This window comes from Charadrius vociferus, unplaced genomic scaffold (assembly GCF_000708025.1).
Source record: "Charadrius vociferus isolate BGI_N301 unplaced genomic scaffold, ASM70802v2 scaffold303, whole genome shotgun sequence".
Classification (NCBI taxonomy): Eukaryota; Metazoa; Chordata; class Aves; order Charadriiformes; family Charadriidae; genus Charadrius; species Charadrius vociferus.
Window position 1 is genome coordinate 2,055,953 of NW_009647756.1, and position 24,269 is coordinate 2,080,221.

The window sequence follows — 24,269 nt, forward strand, 5'->3', positions numbered from 1 at the left end:
ATTATAAGCACTGAAGTAGGGCCACTGAAATGAAAGGGGCAGTTGATTAGTGTGATCAGAATTACTCAGAGACTTAAATATTGCCTTCTGTTCAAGCCCTAAATGCAGAATGAACATATTAGAAGTCACTAAAGTGTCATTGCTACAAGGAAAATTGTGTATGTTTTTCTTTTATTAGTCCATTAGCACATCATGGTTAACTTAGCATTGGCCCAACATTTACCTGCGGTTGTAACCACGCATACTGCTAGCAGAATAAGCTGATCAGGTGGCAGAAATGGGATTTTCCCCCTCTCAGCAGGTGGTTATGTTTCTGGAGCTCTGACTTCGGTTCCCTCGGCTGCCCAGCTGCAGCCTCGGCCCGCAGCATCCCCCGGCTCCTCCAGCTTCTCCCCTCGATCTCCGCTTTTCTGCATAGGTCTCAGCAGTGACAGGACATGGCCTCCTCCTTCCAACCACTCCTCCGTTCTCCTGACAAGCACTCTGTGCAGCAAATAAATCTGCTGATGGTCAGAGAGCCAGGGGTGGATGCAGCACCTTAAATTCCCTGTTGTTGCTCCAGATCCGAGGTGCTTGGCTAATTTTTATAACCTGTGTGTGTCATCTTTCGTGGCATGTATTTACCACGGAGTTAGGGGAGAGTGAGAGAGGGGAGATTCTTACCCTGTGAGAATGCCTCCCTTTTTAAGTGATATTGCTCAGTTGCTGTGTGTGGTTTGTGGTTCTTCAGAAGTGGGTAAAGTTTGGAGAGTGGGAGGTCCTAACCTGATCATCTTTTCCAAGCCCTGTTTCTCTGTTGTGAAAGACATCCCTATTCACAGCCTTTTCAGGCTGCTTTGGATTTTTTTCCCCTCTCAGGCTAGCTAACTCTCTGCCACCTGACTGTGTGTGTACTGGATGCTCCTTGTGTTTAGAAAAGACTTACTATACTTCTGGCATCAGCTCTCATACCTTTGGCTTAGATACTCCTTATTTTTGTCTCAGTGTATTCTTAAAGCAGATTGTGTTTAACTTCCTTCTTTAATACCAGTTACTCTCAAGTATCTGTCATTTCAGAGCTTTATTTTGTGATCTGGATAAAATAGGCTTATAATCTAGCTACTTTAATTCCAGATTTAAAAAAAAAAATAAAGTAAAATGATACACTTTGTAGCCATGGTTTTGCGTTTTGAAAGGTGTTTCTGGCTGGGGGTGGGCACAGGCGTTGGGGGAGCTGGAGGCAGGCAGGGAGGGCAGGACAAGCATCCCTCCGTGTATAGCTCTAGGGTTACCTGGGTAAAGCACATGAGTCTGCCATGCTTTTATTTTCCAGTAACCGCCTTTTTTTTTTTGGTTTTCCTTCCAGCAGTCCTATGCACCAGCTCCCCACCCCATGGCTCCTCCCAGCCCCAGCACAAACAGCAGCAACAACAGCAGCAACAACAGCAGCGGAGAGCAGTTGAGTAAAACCAACCTGTACATTCGAGGCCTTCCACCCGGCACCACCGACCAGGACCTTATCAAGCTGTGCCAGCCGTAAGTGCACTTAAAATGCTCCATCTCTTTGGGCAGGCAAATGTCAAAGCTGGCCTCTCAGTTTACACTTATGTACGTCCACAAAAAAGACATCAGAAGTCTCCTGCACTTGAAGGTTAACCATTATTCCTTTAGTTTGAACAGCCAATTAATGGCTGTTGAAAACCTTCCGGTAATGAGTTTTGGGGGATAGAGGGGTGAGGGGCCTTCACATTGACTTATGCTTATTTTAATCTGGTTTCTTTCTTATGTTAAAAGGAGAATTTGCATGGCAAGAAAACCTCCCTAATGGCAGGATTTTATAGTTACAATGATCTGTGAATCATAACCCAGTGCACAACAAAACATGGGTGTTCCCACCTCAGTCATTTGTCACATCTTTTGATTGCTGTGTCACACAGTGCCGGGCTCAAAGATTGAGAAGCATGAAACTCACTGAAGGTGGCCTTGTAGCATACATCTAATTAACTGCAGTTCCGCTGAACCCTGATGATGTAGAAAGTAGCACCTTCTACCTCCCTGTTTATCCCGAGAGTCATGTTGGCAGGTTGTACTGATAAATATCAGTTTAGTTGTGTTTTACTCCTGTTGAAACTGGAGGGGCAGCAAGAAGGAGCTCTTTGCTCATCATGCATCGTCAACAGAACTGTTTCCTAAAATGTTGCACCCACTTACACCCACCTCACTCGACTGAATGTAGTGGCTAATATGAGTAGAAATGAGAACCTGATTGGGTTTCCAAAGTCTTGATGACATATTATTATTGATGACATATGGAAGGGGAATAATCCAGTTTGAGATTCCAACCAGAGATTGCCTGGGTGGAATTTAGGATAACACATTTTTGGTGTTGAAATAAGAACATGGAGAGATTTGAAAAATAAAAATCCACCCTTGTTATGACACAGAACTGCAGTGGTTTTGCCGTAGAATAGTCTATTCCAAAAGACAGCAGCGGCTCTGCTATTTTTTATTGCAAATCAGCCTTTCAAATGGGGATCAATAAATGAGTTTTGGTAAAGAAAGGAACGGTCTGGGGCTGGTCTACTGACTTGAATCCAAATGGCTGTTATTTTGAAGCTTGAAATACGAGTAGCAATTTAATGGGATGTTACCATTTTATGGCATTCTGCCTTTCCTGATTTTGATCAAAAATGCTGAAAGGCTTCCTTAAGCGTGCTTTATGTGGACATGGCTGGCCAGGACTGGGTCTAGCAGTCTTACTGAAGTGATATCTGAACTTTAGCAAGATTACGTGAGCTTGAAACTCTTCCCTGTGACTTTCCCCTACTAAAGCTGCTACAGACAGAACTGCCTCACTGTTCACAGGAGTATGGCATGCTGGCGATTTTTCATATTTCACGCAAGCTGAATTGCGAGTGTACCTGTCTGACATTCGTACAAACTACATTCATTGACACTTCCCGCTTGTGACAGTCACAGATAATCCCAGTTCAAGGGCCAGATCCTCAGTAGGTATAAATTGACTAGTCTGCTGACGTTCAAAAAGCTGTTTTGCTATACATCTTCTTGCAGTCTGACCCTTTCCAAGTTCAGACAAATGCTTTCAGCCGAGCAGCTGATGAGGAATGAACTAACTATTCCTAGAGGAGCTTCACGGCTTTGGCGCTTAGTGCTGCAGTCATGGTGTGAGGCACAAGTCGGCTGTGGTACGAGCAGTGTTACTTGAATCATGGAAGTTCAGAGAGCGTGTCCCTACCCATCCTCTGCGTATGGGAAGTGCACATCAAATATCTGAGAGCTTCCTTTCGGCGCTGTGGCAAAATTTTCAATGTGCTCCACTAAACTTAATCTGGTCTGTGATTAGAGGGCTTTGTCTTGCTATCGTGGAGTTCCTGTGTGAACAGATGCTCTTTAAGAAAACTGCTGACATTCATTTTGCTGATTTTCTATCCTTTGGCTAAATGGAAGCAAGGAGATACCAGACAGTTGTTCTGTCTTTTTTTCAGAATATTAAAAGTATTTATCAAAGCAAAAGGGAAAGATGATATAGGGAAACTTAAACATCTGAAGAATTTGTAATGGCAGTATGTAGGTTTTTGAAGTTATATAGTGCAAGGCATTTTCTTTACCTTTGCAGATGGTTACACAGTAGAGGTGGATAAAGGTCCAAATCCCTTCTCTTCTCCCCCGCCCCCAATGCAGTCTGTATAGCAGCAGTCTACTGCTATGTGAGCAAAACGTTATGTTGTCTCTTCAGAAATGGTTGTCTTCTATAGAGTTCTCTCTCAGCTTGCGTGGCTGGGGTCTTAAGATGAGCTAAAGACTTCATGCAAACAGGTATTCACAAAACAGCAGAAGGTGCTGGCTCTTAAGCTTCCTGAATAGAAGTATTAGTGTAATTTGTTACACGATGTGAGGTGAAAACCTGAATTCCAATCCAGAACCCACATTATTCTTTTGCAGTACAAGATTTTTGGAGAGCTGTGTTTAAGGGAGGTATTCAGCAAAGCTATCTTATTCCCCGGACGCTGGTTCTCCAAGGCTGGCTGCCAGTGCCTAAAATGGGCCCTTCCGAACCTATTTCCTCCACTCTAGCATGTGACAAGGCTGCCAGCAATACAACTGTCACTTGCAATGTCTGACATTTGGCAGGTCTGAGGAATAATGTTCTAAACCCACAATATTTCTCTCTCAGAACTACAGGGAATGCTGGAAATACTTATGGCTATGCACATTTATCGTAGCCCATCCTATTTCCAGGTTTATTCCAGCAAGGACGTCTCCCTCTAAGTGACGTGTAACATTTTGTATTTAATTGCATTTTGGCAGGTGGGTTATGGAGGAGAAACAGTTTAAGCAGAATTGTTTGTTCAAGTATGGGGCTGTTTTGGTGAATCCTGCCTGCTTTTCTGTATTTCTGCTGTGTGTTTTTAGGTGGTGTGTATCGCACACTAAACAGAAAACAGCAGACTGGAGTACCATTGATGCTTGAAGTGCAGAGTCCATTACACGTGATGTCAGACATTTCTGACAAATGTTCCGACACTATCAAACCTTTTATCAATTTAAGAGTAACCTTGTCACAGTAATCTGTCAAACTGTTCATATAACTAAAGGAAAACAAGTCATCATAGGCTGTACAGTAGCTGAGTAAATAAAAAAAAATTGCTACTGGAAGATTTTCTTTTTGTGTGGTTCAAATCCTCAGTATTTGGTTTAACGTGTGTCCAGCAAAGTTGCATCAAATTCTCTTCTGCAGTGAGGAGCTGTTACGTTGCGCTGTGTCTTTTGGGACTTTGTACAATGACTCTGTCAAAGGTTACATTGAAATAGAGTGAATAGGAATGTTTAGCAAACAAAAATATATTGTCCTTTTACATATATATCTTCTGGATTTTCATAAACACTGAGTAAAGCAGCTTTCAAAAATGGACCTAGGCCTCTCTTAACCTTTCTTGAGGTTTTTAAAAAAGAGGCTTTATACCCATCTGTGATCATATTGATCACCGGAACTTATTAGACTAAAAGTTTGATTTTAAAATATTTCATTAAAATTATAGAAAATATCACATTATTAGCATTTATTTCTCTGAGGCACACAGTCTATGCTGATGCAGTATTACAAACCATTATACGTGTATCTTCACGGTCAAAATATGATTTTTATCCAAAAGAAAGATAATCAACCTTAAGATGTAAAATTATAGATTATAGACAGGAAAATGTGCATGATGTGTCACTGTACAAGCAGAACATAAATTATTATCTTTGAAATATTCATAATATGTCACTCTAATTTTCATGCATGGTGTTGTATTTCATCCAGAAGAATTCAAAAATTCTCTTAAAAACATACGCAGATGGCTTAGTCCCCTGTTGGTATACTGGACCCATCCCATTCTTACTAACTACATCCCGGTGGAGGTAGATTGAGGGAAATCTCTTGCACAAATTAAACATTTGAGCTGTATTACTTTGAAACATTTTTCATTTCAAAAACCCACAGTCTGTCTCTCAAGATTTTGGTCTTTCTATCTGTCTTTTCTTACATGTTGGCACTGGAGAAGACTTAGACGCAAAACTTTTTTAAAAGGTAAAAAAAGTTTTGGAGACGACAATGGGGATTTGGGAAAGAGATACAAACCATCTCTTCCTCAGCCCCCACCCCTCCCCTCCCCCTCAATTTGAAAAGAAAAGTTGGCTTAAAAAGAACAACATATGACTTTAAAAAAGCCTTGTGCACTGCGCTATTAAGACATTGGCATGTATTCAAAAGATAATCCCTGTCCATCTTGATTCAGTCATGAATTTTTCATGGCCAGTCTGAAAGAAAGCTACTTCAAACTTCTAGTGTCTGATAGTTTAAACTTACATATGTTTTTGTCCTGATGTAGTCCTCCCCCCTTGTGCCTATAATGTGCCTTCAGAAATCTTTTTGCATCTGTTTTGTTCTTATTGTTTGGACTAGCTATCTCATCACTCAACAAGTTTTGACTTCTTTGTGGTCCAGAGTAAAATTAAAGGACTTAATGAAGACAGCAATAGTAAAAATATCTAAACTTGAAGAGGAGCAAGTCTGTATGCTGCTCAGGCATATGTAGTTTCTAGATCTGTGTTTTGTGCAGGTTACTCAAGGTTTTGGGTTGGGGCTTTTGTTGTTTGGTTGTTGTTGTTTTATATTTTTTTCCTTTTCTGAAAGTATGGTGATTGTCTCCTTGACAAGTCATCAAGTGTGGGATTTTCACCTCTCATTCCATTCTGAACGTCCTTGGTTTTGTCCCTGTGCAACGCCTGAATAAATATTCAGGCTGCCACTGTTTGGATTCTGCTAAAGGGCTAGCCCCAAGGATAATGTAACTGAGGTTATTAATTGAAAATACACACATTACTTTACTTAAATCCTGGACTATTTTTGAAATGAACTGTGTGCATTCCTTTTGCCCCCCTAGAAAACTGCTGAGTTCATCGAGGTTTCAGCAGGGTTCAAGGTGCCTTTCAGGACAGGGTCTTTTGATAATAGCTGCAACAAGTACGACATTTTCGATTAGACCGAGCTTTATAGCAAGCTCATGATAGCTATTTCTGCCATGTGTTAGTACAGTAAGAGTTTTAAAATCCTGGCTATTTTTATATTTCTTTTCTTTTGTGAAGATAAAAAGAGGTCCATATAATATGAGAACTGATGAAATGAAGGTGTGGGGGAAGTAAATTCCCTTCCTTTCCTTTTTTTTTGGCATTAAAATGTTAATTAAAAATAATTACTGTGAACTATAAATAAAATAAAGGTTAACCCAAATAAGATCCCCATAGTGAGCTCAAAAGCCGAAAGACCAAAAGAATTCCTGGAGTAAATTTTTTTGTTCTACAATGAAGTCAGACCAAATTTATACCCGGTGTAAACTGGTGTTCTTATCCTGGCCCTGGTGAAGACCAAACCCAAACTATCTGAGACTTATGTAGCAGTAGAGTGTTAGCCTATGTCTGTTCCTGTATTTTTAAGAAGTAATCTTTGGAGACTTAAAGGAATTTACTGCATTTTTTTAATCTTGTGTATGTTAAAGCAAGGTGCACTGTGGCTTCAATATTAATTTAAACAGAACAATATAATCTAAATTTCTCCTGTAATTAATATCAGCTGACACCATTGCTCTGTGATATAGCAAAGACTGAAAGGGCACAAAGGGGAGAGCACTCATTCAGTGGGATTAGCTCATATAGGAACCATGTGGCATCATATAGAGTAGTTCCTGCTTAAATCTTCGTAGATGTTTTGCTTCAATGTATCCTGGTAATGTGAGAACTGTGAATGGCTCTAAAATCTGCCAGAGAGATCAGTCTTCGTGGGAACCAAAGAAATGCCGACACTTGAGGGGAAGGAAAAAACCTCCCAAACCCCCCAGATTTTCTTTGTTATCCCAAGTAAAATTGGGAAAGCAAAGTCCCAAGAAGGGTGTACTGTTGGGCTAAGCACAGCAAAGGTGTCCTGCTGGACTAAATATAGTGATTTGAGGCAATGAGGGAACTACACGAGTTTGTTCCTCTCATTTGTTTTTGTGTGTGTTCAGACCAGAGAAGAACAAACTGATGGGTCAACTTGGAGAAATCTGTGTTCTTCTGAAGTTCTTTCTATCACAGACGTTTCCTAGAAGTTTATTAAGAGGGGCGGAAAAGGGAAAATAAATTGATTTCAGGTTAAAGTCAAAATGCCTTTCATCAGGAACCGAGTGGTGAACATTAAGAATGCGTAAAGTAGACACAAAAGCAGAGGAACCTAATGCCGTGGACACGATTTGTTAATTTTTGCATTGAAGACATCTTCGTAGTGATGGTGCTTATTAATGCTGTTAGAAACATTGTGGGGTTGCTCTCTGGGTCCGAAATCGTACAAGGGAGTGAACTTGTATTTCATCTGAGGGACATCTTGGTTTCTGAAAGCAGTTGATTTGCAGTTTTGCACTCAGTTATATAAATATTACATCTCTGCAGTGTGTAAATATGGGTGTGGATGAGCACAGGTTTTCTTCTCCTTTACCTAATATGATTTAAAAATTATTTGTATATTAATTCCCCATTAAAATAATCTCCAAATGTCTTCCATTGTTAAAAACAAACATTAAGTTGCCCCAGTAGGCAATGAACTGATCCTCTTCTTACATAGCCTCTTTCATCAGGGGAAAACAAAACTCTAGGTCAGCAAAAGCCCACAGCACTACAGAGAGCTCCATCTGGGATGTGAACGTTCTCATTGTCAGGAAGAAAGGCAGAAAAATAATCTGCGTAAAGTAATAAATGAGCACCTGCACTCTTCCCTGTTTTGAATGTGCCCGTCTTTTCACTGGAGTGTGACAGAGTGTCAGTGAGAGTTTCTCATCTCCTTTCAAGTTGGATGAACCTGATTTAATGGAAGATAGGGGAGGAGGCAGCGTTCTCAGACACTGCTGCTGAAAACACTTCTTCTGATGAATTTTAATTAAAGTCCTTGGGAAAAAAAAAAAAAAAACCACAACAAAACAGAGAGCTCATAACAGCAATATTGAGTCTTCCACGTAGTGGTGTGAAGGGCATGACTGTAACAGCCACTTGTTTTGCTTATGGTGGAGGAGGAGGGTTGAGATAGAAAGAGGGCAAACACACTTAATGAGCTGCTTCTGACCTGTTCCGAGGTGTGCGTTTCCAGTCTTTCCTTGTCCTCTTTCTTTCTCCACTTCTCCAGCGTATTCAACCAGTCAACCATGGTATCACCATCCGTCCATGAGGCTATTGATGTAAGCATTTAAGAGTCTGAAAATGCTCGTGGCCAAAAACTGCCCAAAGGACGAGAAGCGCTCTGCACAGTGCATGTGTGTCAGACAAATGTCTGGTTTTGTAATGTCGGTGTTGCTCTGTGGAAGGGCCTTTGTCACCCCGGGGCTCTTGACAGTCTGAATTTTCCAGCCCCTCAAGGCATTCCGTAAAACTGTGGTGCTCGGTTTCTGCTTTCCAGTGAGGAGGCTGATTGATGCGTTGCTTTGACAAAGGTTCCTTCACTGCTGTCCTTTGAGTGGTTGTGCTTTGGGTTTTGGTTTGTTGGTTTTGTGGTTTTGTGGGGTTTTTTTTTTGTTGTTGTTGTTGGTTTTTTTTTTAATGGGATTAATGACAAAGAAAGCTCAGGTTATGTTCGGTTCTTCTGTTTTGAAGCTCATCCATGTCCTTTAGATTTGTATTCATTTTTGGTATTTGTTCTAAATTCTGTGGTGTCAAGTTCAGTGGGTTTTTCTGATCTGTTGTCCTTTGGGAATTTGAAGGCAGCAGTGGGAAAGCAGAACCAATGGCTGTATTACCTGCACAGAGAGCAGAGAAGGATGTAGGAAGTTGTCTGATTGGGATATGGTTTATGTTCCTTAGGAGTCACCAACTTTTGGGAGAGGATGGAGACACACTGTTCATGTTCTGACATTTGTGTAGCAGAAACACTTCCGTAACCTTTCTCTAGAAGGTATGACGCAGATAATGTTCTGATGCGTTTGAGAAATACATTGTCCTAAAGCTTTGCTGGAAGGAAACAATACCAGCTATGCTTAATACACCACCACCACCCTACCTCCCTGTCCCCTCCCCGCACCCCCCCGAAACAGGAATAACCTGGGCACTGCTTCCAGCTAACGGCAAGAACCTTGGAGCATGCCTGTAATTTCTATACAAGGGGAAGTGGCAGGCCAACTTTGATGGCAAAGCTATTGAATATTATCAGCACGAAAACAAAAATGTCATTGTGTTCAGCTGCTAGACTTTCCCATACCATTCCAAACAAGCATCGACAAGAGCTCTGTGCTATGCGGCATGCAATGTCCTTCATTCCAAGTATTTGGTAACTTCCCAGAATTATTTGTGTGACAAGCGCTGCTGCTAGATTTGTGTTAAAAACTGAATTATTTTTTTTTAAAGATGTTCACTAGAGGAGGAATTTCTTAGAATTTTTGAAACTACGTCAGAAGTTTTATGTCTGCCTTGTTATAAGACACAGACAGGAAAGATGGAACGCATTCAGCTAATTTTTAAAAGATGTTGATCTGACAGAGGTCTGAAAAGGTTTTCTCTTTCTTTGGGCATGTATTTTCTGTGTCCCCATCATGAGTTCTAGGGAAAGTGGAGGTCTCCGGATTTTGGTTTTCTTGGAAAGCACCTAGCCGCAGCTCTGGGGGCAACCCCAAATAAAATAATGAAGGTAACAGCAATGTGGAAATACAGGTCCTATTCTGAAATAAGCTCTCTGCCAACAGACACCCAGCCTCATAAAAGCTTCATGGAAGCACAGCAGTCTGTTCAAATAGCAGTTATTGCAGGATCACAGCCATGTTATTGTTTCAGTGTAATACAGGTAATAAGTGCAGCATTTATGGCTGTTACTGCCTGGTGATCACATAAAAAAAAAAAAGAACACAGACATGCTTTCCTTACTTCAGCTTCCCAGTTCAGCATTTCCATATACTCCTGGGGTTATAATCCAATTATGAAACTTCAATTATTTTCTGTAATTCACTGATTCAAGAACAACATTAACTTCTTAGTTTCTTTAGAGAACTAGTAATTAAAAGGGATAAAATAATTCACAGATTCATAAAATTTAAGGTCCAGAAGAGACCAAGGGATGGTCTACCACTATTTCCTGGTTGATTCAGGTCCTTAAATTTCCCTTATTTGCTCCTGGACTGTATATAGCAATTTATTTTGATGTAAAGAATATTTTCCAGAAAAGCACATACTCTGGATCTGAAGATAGGAAAGCAACAGAAAACCTACCACTGTTGTTAACAGTTTGTTCCTGTTAACCGTGTTCACTGGTCAGAATTTCTGAGCAACTTCCAAATCAACTTTCTGGTTTTAATTTTTACCTGTTGGTTCTTGGTGTAATCAGATTAAGGACCTTTCAGATTCTTTCCCTCTCCCTCTGTCCTCCTCCCGATGTACTTAGGCACTATAATCAAGTCACTTTTCAGACTTTTTTTCTTTAATAATCAAAATAGATGGAGCTGTTTAAGTCTCTGATTATAAGACAGTTTTCTCCAGCCTTTGGATAATTTCATCAAGGACTGCAGGGGTCATTTAAATGTTTTTAAAACTAATTATTTGAGGTTAGAAATAATTTTCTTTTCATGTTCATGGAGATTTGTTATTATGTGTAGTTTATATAACCACATCTGTTTATACATGTCCTTGAGTGGGTGAAATGTATCACTGGAACATCTATGTTCCTGACCAGGACAAATGATGCTCAAACGCTGCTGTGGTGTCCTAGGAGAAGCGTAAGCTGGTGCAATATGTGGTCTGTGGAGATCCCACTACACTGGTACTGGCACTGTGTCAGAAGCAGCAGCTCATCACTCCACCTCTGAGGTTTTGATTACCTTTAATTGTAAAACAGATGTCTGTCCATCCTCGGCTTTGAGTTACAAAAACCCATACGATGAGAAAACTGCAGCAGCCTTGAAGCTTTATTTTAAAAAGTAAGGAATTTGGATCTAAGCCATACCTAACTTCATTTTGTAGAACTTAATTTCTCCACTCATCTTTAATGTTTCTTGTCCCCTCTGCTTTACTTAAATCAACACCAAATTTAGGATTGTCAATTAATGGAATACGGCTATGAAGTTTTTTAATTAATCTACAATAATTTAGCGCAAATATTTCAATATAAAGTTTATTAAGTACCTTATGAACTGCATAACAAATGAATTCCTATCACATATACAAACATACAGCCAGTTCAAGAGCTGAAGGATCCATATAGGTCAATCTCTTGACTCTCAGAGTAAAATGAACTCAAAGCGATTGTTTCTAGATGGAAAGAAAAACCCATGGCTACAGGGGAACAAAATGGAATATGACCAAGTCATTGGTGAGGTTTAAATCGAAGCAGGGCAGTATACTCATGCGATGAATTTGCTTGTTGCCTAACATAAGAATTGGACTAAAGACATGATAGATTGCAGGTCTTGCAGAGGTGGGAGACAGGCTATAATGGTACAGGTATTAAATACTATCAGCACTTTTAGGACTTCTAGTTGTTTCATGTCTATTTTCAGTGAGTGGTAAGAAAAACCTGGCTTTGTTGTAACATAGATTTGCAATCTTTAGTTCTTGTTAGGTTCCTGCAATTTTTTGTTGGGTCTTGCTACACTTAGATATAGAGAAACAAGAATTTGTCTAATCACAAGGCCACATCGCTTGTCCCTGCTGTGTCCCTGCCATGCTGTTCCCATGGTACGTTGGGGGCGTGGGACTGCTGTTAGGTGAGCGCTAGCAGCTGAATCTCCCACTGCTGCTGGGTAAGTATAGCTCTACCAGCCAGCACAGGAGGCGTTTCGTGGTGAGGAAGAGGTGGGTCAGAGTGGCAACAAAAGTGACTAGAATACATTGCAACTCCTCAGATGATGATGTCTGTCAGTACAGTTTAGTGCGTACTGATCCAACTTTGTGGAACAGACTTAAATTCTTTGTCCTCCCTCATTCTTTTTTCCATTGCCCCCTGCCCCCACCCCATGTTTTATTATGTTTTATTCCCTAATGCAATCCTCCTCTAAAGAGGGATATTTCTGCACAGTAGTTGGGCTCATCATTTGCCTAGTAGGTGGCGGTTAGCAGTGCAAGGATATTGATGAGAAAGCTTGTGTTAAATCTCCCTTTGGAAGCTGCCCTAGAATTGTTACAACTCACGTACACGTGGCATTTTAATCTCTCCACAAAGACTCCTGAAAGCGATTTTTAAAGGACTGCACCACTAGTTAGTAGCTGTCACCAGTGTGTGAGGCACGCTCTCAGCGGAGAACTTAGCAGCCCTCCTTTGCACCTGGAGTCGAAATGTCGCCAAGTAAATACATCTCTATCTCTTCAGACTGCCAAGTCACGGCAGCACCGCACAAGACCCGAGGATGTTGAGCTCGTGAGAGGGATCTCGGCACTGTCAGCAGATTCCCGGGGCTGGGCACCTTTTTCAGCTAGGGGACCTGCTGCGGCAGGCCGTCTGGTGGGGACGTCGAGGCGAGTTTGACATGCTGAGGGCTCGCGGGATTCAGGCCGTGTGCCAGCAGTAAAGTGCTCGTCGCCTCCTAACGAGGTAGCCCTCCAGTCCTGCTATCAGGAGGTCTGCAGCTGGTCTGCTTAATGGTATTTAGCAACAGTATGTGCAGTAAAGCATGCTCTCCTATTACACAGAAATCCACTAATGCTGGCATCAAGAGCGGCGGGTAATTCAATCACACCCACAAAAATGATATTAACATAACATTAAAGAGCTGTGTAGACTAGCAAAAGACAGGAAATTATGGAGTTCGGGCTTGAAACTTTATCCTTAACTCACCCATATTGTGCCGAGGTATTTGGAAATTTCCACAGAACGTGTGATTTTATGGAACCTACAGTGGGGTGGATTGTCCTGTTTGTCTGCGGAGGATTTCCTCAGCTAACATCAGCCAGCATTAGTGAGAATTATATAAAGAAATCCTGGCACAATTTACACAGCGTAGCTGGACAATGTGAGCTTTAAATATGAATTTCTTGGCTTGGGCAGTTTACCCACCCCAGCATTTCTGAAGTGCTGCATCAGGCATCAGCTACGTTAACTTTTTCAGACCAAGTTGCAGCTCAGTAGCTAAGTCCCTCTCCCAATTTCCAAACTAATTTTTAAGGGTGTTTTTTTTCTATTCAAAAAATCACTAAAAAGATTTAGTTTGGTCTGGTTTTAAATTTACCTTTTGATTTAAAGACACTGCTGCTATTCGTTTGAGGTAAATTCACTGGAACTAAGCTGAATTTACTAAAAAAAAAAAAAGAAGCTCTATACACATCGTTGGGCCTTATTCATATTTTTCCTCATTTTTGGGTCTGTTGAAACTTGTAATGCAACTCAGTAAGCAAGATTAACTTGATCACATAAAAATCCTTGGTTGGAAATGGAAGAAGAGAAGGTGTTGACTACCCCCATCTTCTTCCTTGCAACTTCCAGTCTTCCACTGCATCTTCCTGTACCAGCAGGGACAAGGGGAAGTTCTTGCAAGGACCCCATGGGTCAAGGAGGAGGCAGGGAGTCAATTTGTGGTCTATCCACAAGGAGGTTTATAGAGAAGGCTCAAACTGTTTTGTGAGTACAGTCATTTTATTTTACCCATTGGCATCAAAGCCACCAAGAGCTAAGGGCGGAATTGTCTGTCACTCCAAGGATGGGACATCACTGCAAACAAACATAAGATGGCAGATCTCGCAGAGACGGTGAAGCCAGCAGGTACACTGCTTGCAAAGCAGCTAAACCAGCAAAAAGTGCAGCTCCCAGATATTTTCTCACATCTTCAGGCAGGTTTTGCAGGCTGTGCTGAAATGCATTCTGCCCTTGGATACCCTGATAGCAGTGCCCAAGTAAAACCAACATGAGCTCAGGTCATGCCTGATTTAGAGTTCATTCCCACATGGCTCTGGGAGAGAGGGAACTACATGATGGTCGTTATTTGGGGGAGCTTTAAAAATTTTAATATAGTGCAGTGGAAGTAAGGAGTGACAGAAACCAGCAAGAATTATTTTACTCTCATAATAGGACATTTGGAGATTTTGTATGGTATTTTCTGGAGATGGAGAACTCTTAGCATGGTTAAGGTTGTTCTGATTTTCCCCCTGTGTGCTTTCTGTGCTAAGGAGCTGGGGAGGAGTGCCACCGTGTCTGTCTCTGTGGTGAACAGGATGGTCATTAATGACCATGCATAGAACAGTAGGATGGCTGTATCCTAGGGGAAATCAATTTTCTGCAGAGAGCCGGGGTTGTAAAGAGTAGAAAATTTCCACTGAAGGGGAGGGGGGAAGGGGAGACAAACCTGGCAGAGCAGGGATTAAAAAATACAAAGGCTTCAAAAGTGAGGGAAGACTCAAAAGGCTTTCTGTTCAAGGTGGATTTCTCCCCGCCCCCATCAAAAATGAGCAGGTCTTGAACGTGCTAATCTTGGAGATGGGAGAGAGAATGGCCTTCTCGAGAAGCTCTGGGATGGGGGACATGGGGCTGGGGAGAAGACTGCCTGGGGTTTAGACAAATGATGATTCTTTTTTAAAGTGCGTTTTTCTTTTAGATGGAGAGCAAACATGCAGATCTGAATCAGTACTGTGCATTTGACTGCCTGAACAAGCACCTATATTAGAGATGATTCTGGGTTTTAGAGCCATGCAGTGAAAGCTGGGACTTAGTTAAAGCTAGCTGAGTTAGCTCCATGCTTTCCTGCAGAACTGGCATGACTGTGGCGTGGACTGGTCCTTGTATTTCCTCACCGGGTGCGGGTGTAGTTGGGAATTCAGACTAGGGACATTTTCTTCTGCCATTCTCCACTCTTACACATTTGTGTCTCTTCTCTGAATCACAGATTTTCACTGCGGCTTGGAGTGTCTCTCTCAACTTTGGGTGGCCCAGTGGCTATGAAAGTCCTCCCCCACACTGTAATGGTTTGCTTCTCTCTTCTTTTCTGCTGATTTCCTGCTGCTTAAACCTTGCTGCTCCAGCCTTGCTGCTGCCTTGCAGACAGACTGGAGAAAGCTTGTTTTCCCTAGGATGTTGTCATTTTACTCTCATAACAGATTTTGAAAAAACTGTTTCAGGGGGGAGATAACGGAACTAAACCGTAACTAGTGGTAAGTATCGTCATTCAGATAACAGCTCTAATATGAGTAAATTTGCTTAGACTTTGTAAGTATGTTTGTATGTTTATATATCTTAAAAATGTAAGCAGACATAAATCTTTAAATCTCAAACAAGAGGATGATTCTTTTCTGACTCTGCTCAATATTAAAGGCTAAACCAGAGATAAGATAACATTCCCATAAACATGGAAGTTTGAACAAAGGAGCTGTTGTCCTGAGAATGTGGGAATCAAAAAAAACCAACCCTGAAGTCTGAACTTAGGAAATTATCTTACAAAATGGAATGTTGCATGTAGAGTAACATTTAATGGTGCTCAGAAATTGCAGAACAGGGGAAATCCATAGGTTTTTCTCTTGATCTCAGTGGTCTCTGGAGCGAGCCCAAAGAAAGCGAAGGGCAGGGGCACATGGGAAATGAATAGCTGGAGCAGAGCCTTTTCTTTTGCTTTGGCTTCTTATTCAAGGTGTTGGTCTTTTAAGAACTTCCTTTCTTGAACAGCAGAAAGCGAAAGGGTCGGAAACTCCCATGGTCTGAGTGAGTGGGAGGAAAGGGTGCTAATGCTGTTGATGAGTAAGATGTTTCAGGAATGTGTAAATACGTGGCCTGACACTGCAAGTGCGTGGTTTATGAGAGTTGGCCATCGGGTGCATTCAGGACTGTCCAGAGTATGAATTCAGTTGTTCATAGTTGTACATATTTGCAGACCGTACGTCTGTTTCTAGTAGAATATGTCTTTGACTCCCTGAAGACTGACTGTGTCCCTCTTACATTGGTTTTGTGCTTTCACTGCTTCTGATGGGATGTTCAAAAAGCAGTCAGCTTGGCGCTAGAGGTGATCATTGTAAATTTGCTGTTATTGATTGTTAAACCCAGCACATTTGGCAGATTATATTTTGGCTGCTGGAATATAATTTATCTGTATAGGATATACTTGCTGTCTATGTGTGTGATAGCAGGAGTAAAGTGAGGGGTGTCAGCACTGGGGTTTTCATAAATCTTTAAATCCCACTCTTTTTGTAAAGTGGGGAATAGAACACAGGGTGGAATTGTTCATTGGTATTATTTTATTTATTTATTTATTTATTTTGTCGCAAGGTTGTTTTCAGGGACCCAAAACATGCAACTGCCAAGCAGCATTTTTTCCCTAGCTGAGGATGTTAACTAATATTTGATGAAGATGTTGCCCTTGGTGTTGCCAAGCCTCAAAAGTTTATTGCGAGGTTCACAATATTTGTTTCTTCAACCCTTAGATCCTGAGGCATGTGATAAGATGGGAATCTCAGCTTTCAGTTTTTAAAAAAATGTAGGTTTCTCTCCTTCATGGCTGTAAAGAGAGGCATGAAAATACAACCCAAGTCTGTCACAAAGGCTTGAAATATATAAGCAGAATGAAAGCGTATCTCAAACATATTTATTTCCTAGTTACATTTTAATACCAAAGGTTAATTTCGTAACTTTTTGGCATAGTAGTGAGTATCAGGAATTTTCAGTATAGTACTCATTGGCTGCTACAGGAAGAATTGTGGTTTTATCCCAGTGGATCACAGTTCTTTCTCTCCCAACGTATGCCCAATAGTTAGAATGAGGTCTCAGTTTTTCCACTGATTTGGGGATTGCATCTTATTTAGTTGGTTTATTTGAAGACACCTGAAGCCAGCAATATACAAAAGACTCTTCTTGAGGGCTCCCAAACTACTGAAGCTAATTTGCTTCCAAATCCAGTGTTACTGATCAGATTTCAGGATGTGCTCACTGTGTTTTTCAGTAAGTCTTTCATTCCTGGGGTAAAATTTCTCAGCAGAAACAAAATATTTAAATTCTTGCTTCTTCTTCCAGATCTGCCCATGTATATTTCAGAAAGGATGGGTTACATAGCACATCTTTTTTCATAGCTCTCCATCCAGGGTTCTACCTGATAGGACCAACTAAGTGTCCTTTTAAGGACACAAGAGACTGAGTGTATAAGGAGTGTATTTATTTAGTGAATCCTATGGCTTATCTAATCCCTTCCAGGTCAACGTTGGCTGTTACTGGGTGCAAACTCAACCACAGCAGAGCACAGCAATTGCCAATGTTGGCTTTTCTTCTGTAGGAAACTCCTGGACAAAGTGTCCAGTGAGAGAAGTTGGCACAAAGCCTGCGTGAAGAGGTTTTGGTTGACTAAGATTTTGTTTGTCTTAGGCTCCTTGGTTCTCAGAAGTGCTGACTGATGAGCAGAGAGCTACAAGACGTGCTAATTAAGCCATATTCCCAGCCCCATGATGTTATCTTAAAGTGTAACTTCAACGCTCAGAGACAGAAAATAATGAGGTAGCTGCTCTGTTGGTATAAATTGGACCATCCCATTGGACTCAGAAGGGGGGCACCATGTTTCTGGAAACCAGGAGTGTGATCCAAAGTGCAGTTTTTAATAAGACCTCCTTCTGCAAAGATATTTACCAGACTGACACAGTGAGGCTGATATGTTCAAATATGTCCATCTTTCTTTGGACAATAAAGAATGAAGAATTATTTATAGAATAGAATAGAATTAATTATATAATAGGGCTCGAAACTAAATATATTTCTAAACCTGTAAATGTGTTTTTGTAACAGATGATTCTTCTTTTAGTGCTGTATTTACTTGCATATTTTCAAAGCATTTTGAAAACATAAAAAAATTAACACACGATTCCTAAATTACCTATCAATATTGCATGCTGGGCAGCTTCACCTAGTTTGAATTTTATTGTTGACAAAGCTATCACTTAAGAGAAAGTTTTGGAGAATACCTGCTTTGGGACCCTGGCCTGGGTGTTGTGGTTAGTTACCAGCAAAACCAGGTTTGTCCTCTTAAAACTAATTACTGTAAGTAGTAGTTAGAGGCCTTGCATTGAGGAAAGCAAAGCACTCGCCGACTGGAAACGTGCACTTCCGTGTCCTGTGTAAGTCTGTTTACTGTGTTGGGGCTGTAGGGAGGACTTTCCACCCTGAACAAGCACATTAATTTATGAGCCTAGAAACATGCTTTAACCTTGAGAAACATGGATCATCCTGTTGTAAGTTCAACTGGGCTTCTTACATGCCTGAAGTTGTACATGTGCCTGAGTATTTAAAAATATCGTGGTCGAACAGCTTATCAAATCCATTTCCACACCCTCTCCTGAGGCTGTCTTGATGTTACAGAGTTGCCCAAGTAAATGGACAAAAAAAATCTTTGCTTTTAAAAATATACTTGGTGGAGTTAAATAAAATCTAAAGAAACTTAAAACCAGAGGTATTCTGTCCCAGTCCTGGGCAAGCAGCATGCGCTTTTGTCCATGTAATTATGAAAATCCAAATCCATGCTTTTGTTATTTCTCCTTGAAATTTTCAGGGAGAGAAAAATGTGCTCCTCTGCACCGCTTTTGTCAAATTTTGGCCATTGGAAAAGGAATACAACTGTGACATGCCAGCCCTGGAAAACAAAAGATTAAAATAAATATATTGAAGAAAAAGAAGCAATTCTATGATGTAGTTCCTGAAACATGTGTTTTGCAATGTAAAATTCCTAAAAAACACATTCCTCTCAAAACTAAGTTGTTTCCAAAGACATCCCAAGTACCTGGATTTTTCTAATTTGTAAATAATGAAATGGGAGCTCTGTGAACTCAAGAAGTCTTACTCACACATTTGATTCAAATGGCCTCTGTGTGAACTCTATAAAATTCTTTTGCTTTGAATTATCAGTTTGAGTTCACGGTCCCTAGTGGTAGCTGGAGTTCTTACTTTTTTCTTTAATTCCTTTTCTTTTTAATTCATTTTCTGTTCTTGACTATTATTGGAGAGGAACCATCTGATTGAGAGATATATACTTTATATATATATTTTACAGAATGTTGCAGTCATAGAGCTCTTTTAAGAGTAAATTGTTTTAGGGAAACGTCAGAAAATCTGCAGAAACCAAACGCTCCAAGTTCCCTTGAATAATGAGGCTATTGTTAAATGATTGAATACTTTAGAGATTAATATCATGGTATGCTGGCATGCTGGTTCATACCAACTGTAATTTAACAATGAATCCTCCGTAAGTAAGCAAGACTGTGAATGAGAAATCGGATACAAGACAGCACAGCATGCAAGAACATACAAAGTAAATAAATTCTACGCACAGGAATGATATGGCGGGGGGCTTTATTTCCAGAATGTCTCAGATAATTGAGGTGCTGGATAGAGGAGATGCTTCAAGTTTGAAGATCTGCTTAATTTCTTCTTCCAACACCGATGAGCCATGTCTTTATAGTAGAAAAGATAGGGTTTGGATGTTTTGTTATTTTTTTTTCCCACTGTTCTTTGAAAATTAGGGTATGCCTGGCATTATCATTTGTGACAGACTACAGTAAACCACATCTAATTCTGTGAAGGGTTTCGGATCCCTAAGCTGTCTTCCCAATAATGCATCCTATCATTATACAGAAAATTTAGCAGAGCTGCTGAGTGTCTGGAGACAAAAGTTGCATTTTATTTTTTTAAGACATCTGAATTCTTGCAAATATGGAATAATTAGTAGTTGAAGATTTAATGATGGCCCAGAAGAAGGACTGAAGTGTTCTGCATGAAATCACAGTTATTAATTTGTGCACGAATTTTGTTTTCCATAGTTAATTTAGCAACTGTAGAATATTTTGCTAATTAATTATTAACAGTGGTTATTTGTCATGGCAGAACTGTGAGAGAAGAACATAGCTTTCTAGCAAAGCAAAAATATAGACCTCAGAATTTTAATTTAAATATGATATACAATAATGTAATCATTTTTAAAATAGTCTTAAGTAGCATCAAAATTCAAAGATACAGACATAATATGAATATAATATATAGCACTAATTCAGAATACACAGTGTTTAGAATGAAAACTGCAACAAAGAGCTTGCAACAAACTGGGGAAAAACGCTGTAAAATGTCAGGCTTTTATGGGGAGTGCCACATTAGTAACAGGCATTTTGTTCTGTCTTGGGTATCAAGAGTATGACAAATCTGTAGTCTTATTGTAAGCACTGTGAATAGCATTTGAGCTTGTACCTACTGAAGGCAATGAAAAAACTGTCTTTGATTTCTGCAAGTGTTGGATCAAGCCACTTAATTTCATTTACATGCAGACAAAAAAAATCTTTTTTTTTTTATTTTTATTTTTTGGCAAGGAAAAGGACAAGGCTACAGGAAACATTACCTTTGAACTCCTAAAGTGATATACTTCTCATAGGTCTGAAAGTTCATGTTCTTTATATTTCCAGAAATTTAGTGTCTTTTTAGATTTCGTTAACTTTAACTTCTATTTTACCTGGCTTAATTTCCCAAGTACTGAAAACAATTACAGCAAGTCTTCAGAGACAGTAAACTTTCATACGGGACTATTTTTCCAGAGATGAATATGTATAATGTCTAAGAATATGAATGCAGATTAGTTTGAATCAGAAATATGACCCTTTCTTTCTTGGTAAATATCTGGGTTGTCTAGTAAATACATTTCTAACTTGAATGTGAGACGCGTTTATTGTTTTTGTAAAGATGAAGGTGAGACACCTTAAAGCACTTTAATAGCAGAATATTTTAGGGACGCTGGAAAGGAAAGCTATCATTTTAAAAGTAAAGGAATTTTTTGGTTGTAGGTTTTTCTACACACATTTTAAAAGGTTTATTTACAGTATTCTCCACCCTAGGTGGCTGAAATTTTACAAGAAGCAAACTGCACTAAAACTACTGAGTTTTCTGTATTCTTGGGTAAAGAGCATCAGAGGACCTAATAGAGCTGCTCCAGGCCTGTATTAGAGCCTTGTGATTTGAGCTAAATGGTGCTTGCTTCTTCTGGAAAGCAGGATTTCTGACTATGATCTGTCAATGCAGTGTAAAGTAAATGGTGTGATCCATAATCTGAAATAGATTTTTAGGTTCTTTCCTCCTAACACGGAGCTGTTATTCAAGAGAACGGTACGATCTTGGGTTTTATTTGTCTAAAGCAATAATAGTGTTCATAGACACGTGCATATAGTTATTTTGTGGGTTTTGTAGCTTTTTTTCTTTCTCTGATACTTCTGAAAAATATATTTTTAGTGGACGTAGGCTGATGGTGAATAATATGCCCATGTATGAGTCAAACAACTACATGCTTAGTAGTAAATATTTGTACCAGAAGATATTATTGATTATGTATACATTCTTTCAGTGGTTAATCAGCTTGCATTCGCTTGAAAAGTCACTCTTCATAGATGCTGCAACATTCATTACTGTCTGCTTAAAACTGGGCTCCTAACTCTGTTAGAACAGAAATACATAGCTTGAGTATCAAAACTGCTGAGCAACACTTGCCTTACAGAATTCAGTACTAATGACTCAGGAGCCCTGAGTCCAGGGCCGTTTTAGATGTACAACCAAAGCATTTAAGAGGCGCCCCCTCCACTTTTTTGTGGTGTTTGTGAAACTCTTGGACAAGTTGTTACTCTAAATTGCTGTACTAACTTGTATTATATTTAGTGAAGGAATGATTTTTGTAAACTTGACTGCTAAAGTAAGTTGCGAAGACAGAGCAATTGAATGTTAAACTATTACAGAAGTATGGTTCTGTTAATCCAGTACACCATAGGTTCCCTGCAACTATGTCCTTCTGTTTGTTCCTCAAGCCATGTGCTGGTCTGTGAAAATAAAAGGTGCTCTGAAGGGCATGAATTTCGTTGTTGTGTCTCTGTATGAATGAATGAATTTGGTCTTAACTTTTCCTTTTTTAATTAAAAATAATGCATGGAAAAACAACAACAAAGCAGCTTGATCTTTGTTAATGGATAGAATAGTAATGAATTGTATTTTTGAGAAAAAAAAAAGAAACATTGTAAATGTTGCGCAATAGATGAAACACCCAGAAATGATCATGCAAATCAGAACTTTCTTTCTGAGTGAATTTCCCTTTTGTGTGTATTTGGATGTCTTAGGTTCATGTGGCAGTATATTATAGGAATAACATCACTCTGAGAAACCCAGCAGCAATTCCTTCTGTACTTTAGGCTTTCATAATGTGGGCTTTTTTTTCCCTCCCCAAATCCATGATTTTCCTAATAGAGCCTGCTTTAAACAAAATGAACCCAGTTATGCTATTTATATATTAATTCACAAGAATGAAAGAGCCTCAGAGTTGCTTATCTAAATCCAATTACTGCTGGTCAAATTCATCCCAGTACAAAAGTTCCTGAGATAAAAGCATATATTACCTAAATGCCCAGAAATGCAGACTGTTTTCAGTTGGGTGAATTGTGCTCTGAGCAATGCGTGAGGCCTTGAGTGAACCCTAATGCTGGGGTTATAATTATTAAACACTCAATTTGGAAATTACATGGTAACTCCATTGGTTTAACTAAGCAAGGAAGAATTCTGTACAGCAGTTACTTGAGTTTAAATCCCAAGTTTCACGTTTATTTAAAACATACAAGCAGTAGCTGGAATCGGGCAAAAGCTGTGTTTTGTACAAGTCTGTGCACTACCACCTTGTTGATGAGGATGGCAGCATGCGTGTAGCACCGAGTTGGGTGAGCGGTGAGAGACTCGGCCTGCCCGGTCCGACGACTGTTTGGCATTGCAGGATTTATCAGGGAGTGTGATAGGACAAGGGATAATGGTTTTAAACTGAAAGAGGGTAAATTTAAGTTAGATATTAGGAAGAAATTCTTTACTCTGAGGGTGGTGAGACACTGGAACAGGTTGCCCAGAGAGGTTGTGGATGCCCTGTCCCTGGAAGTGTTCAGAGCCAGGTTGGGTGGGACTTTGTGCAACCTGGTCTAGTGGAAGGTGTCCCTGGCCATGGCAGGGGGGTTGGAACTAGATGATTTTCAAGATCCTTTCCAACTCTAACCATTCTATGATTCTATGACTAGCCACAGCCAGCCTGAAGGCAGGCTAGAATTATAGAACCACAGAATGGTTTGGGTTGGAAGGGATCTTCAAGATCATCGAGTTCCGAACCCCCTGCCATGGGCAGGGACACCTCCCCCTAGACCAGGTTGCTCACAGCCCCATCCAGCCTGGCCTTGAACACCTTAAACACAGAAGGACAGAATAAGACATACCTATCCCAGAGGCTTTTGTTTTCCATAAAGCCACGAAAAAGCTGAAAAGTTTGAGTGGCCCCAACCAGACTGGTCTCCCAGGAAATCCATTTTTTGATTCAGCAGCTCTTGGTGGTGGCTGTCCCTCAGCAGGCTTCCCACCTTGGTGTATTGCTTGCCAGCAGCAGGGTGGTGGTGCCTGGTTCCTCTGCCCTGAACTGGTCCCCTGCTGAATCTCATTTCCCTCCAAACCCTGGTCACCCACTTGCCTTCCCCTGAACCCCCCAGCTTCCCGCAGGGAGAAGCAGAAATGGCTCAAATCCTTTGTGTGCTGTGAGACAGCAAATTCACATCAGTTTGGGATCCGTGTGGGCAGTGGGAAAAGTTCCCGCATCTCGTAAGTGGTATCACTTGCAGCTGAAGTGCTTCCTTCAGGAACTCTCTCCATTTTAACAGCAGTTATCAAATAACTTCCCGGGAACGACCGGGTCGAGCTCAGTCTACAGTGTAAGTGCTGATCGACCGCCTGCCTGCAAGCTCTTGAAATGATCTATTGAGACTGCAACTTTGATGTACGTTAAGGGTTCATTCTG

General features: G+C 40.4%; 1 protein-coding gene across 5 annotated transcripts in view; it reads left to right on the top strand.

Annotated features, from left to right (window-relative positions):
- The first annotated feature begins 1,349 nt into the window (after positions 1-1,349).
- Positions 1,350-24,269, top strand: part of RBMS3 (RNA binding motif, single stranded interacting protein 3) — a 343,935-nt gene continuing 321,015 nt past the window's right edge. For 2 of the 5 annotated variants that reach the window (XM_009882166.1, XM_009882165.1), the window contains exon 1: positions 1,355-1,515. In XM_009882166.1, coding sequence (XP_009880468.1) covers positions 1,373-1,515 — 143 coding nt within the window. In that variant the 5' untranslated portion in view covers positions 1,355-1,372. Of the gene's footprint in view, positions 1,516-24,269 lie in introns of all 5 variants that reach the window. The other 3 variants (XM_009882163.1, XM_009882167.1, XM_009882164.1) reach the window with 3 other exon arrangements.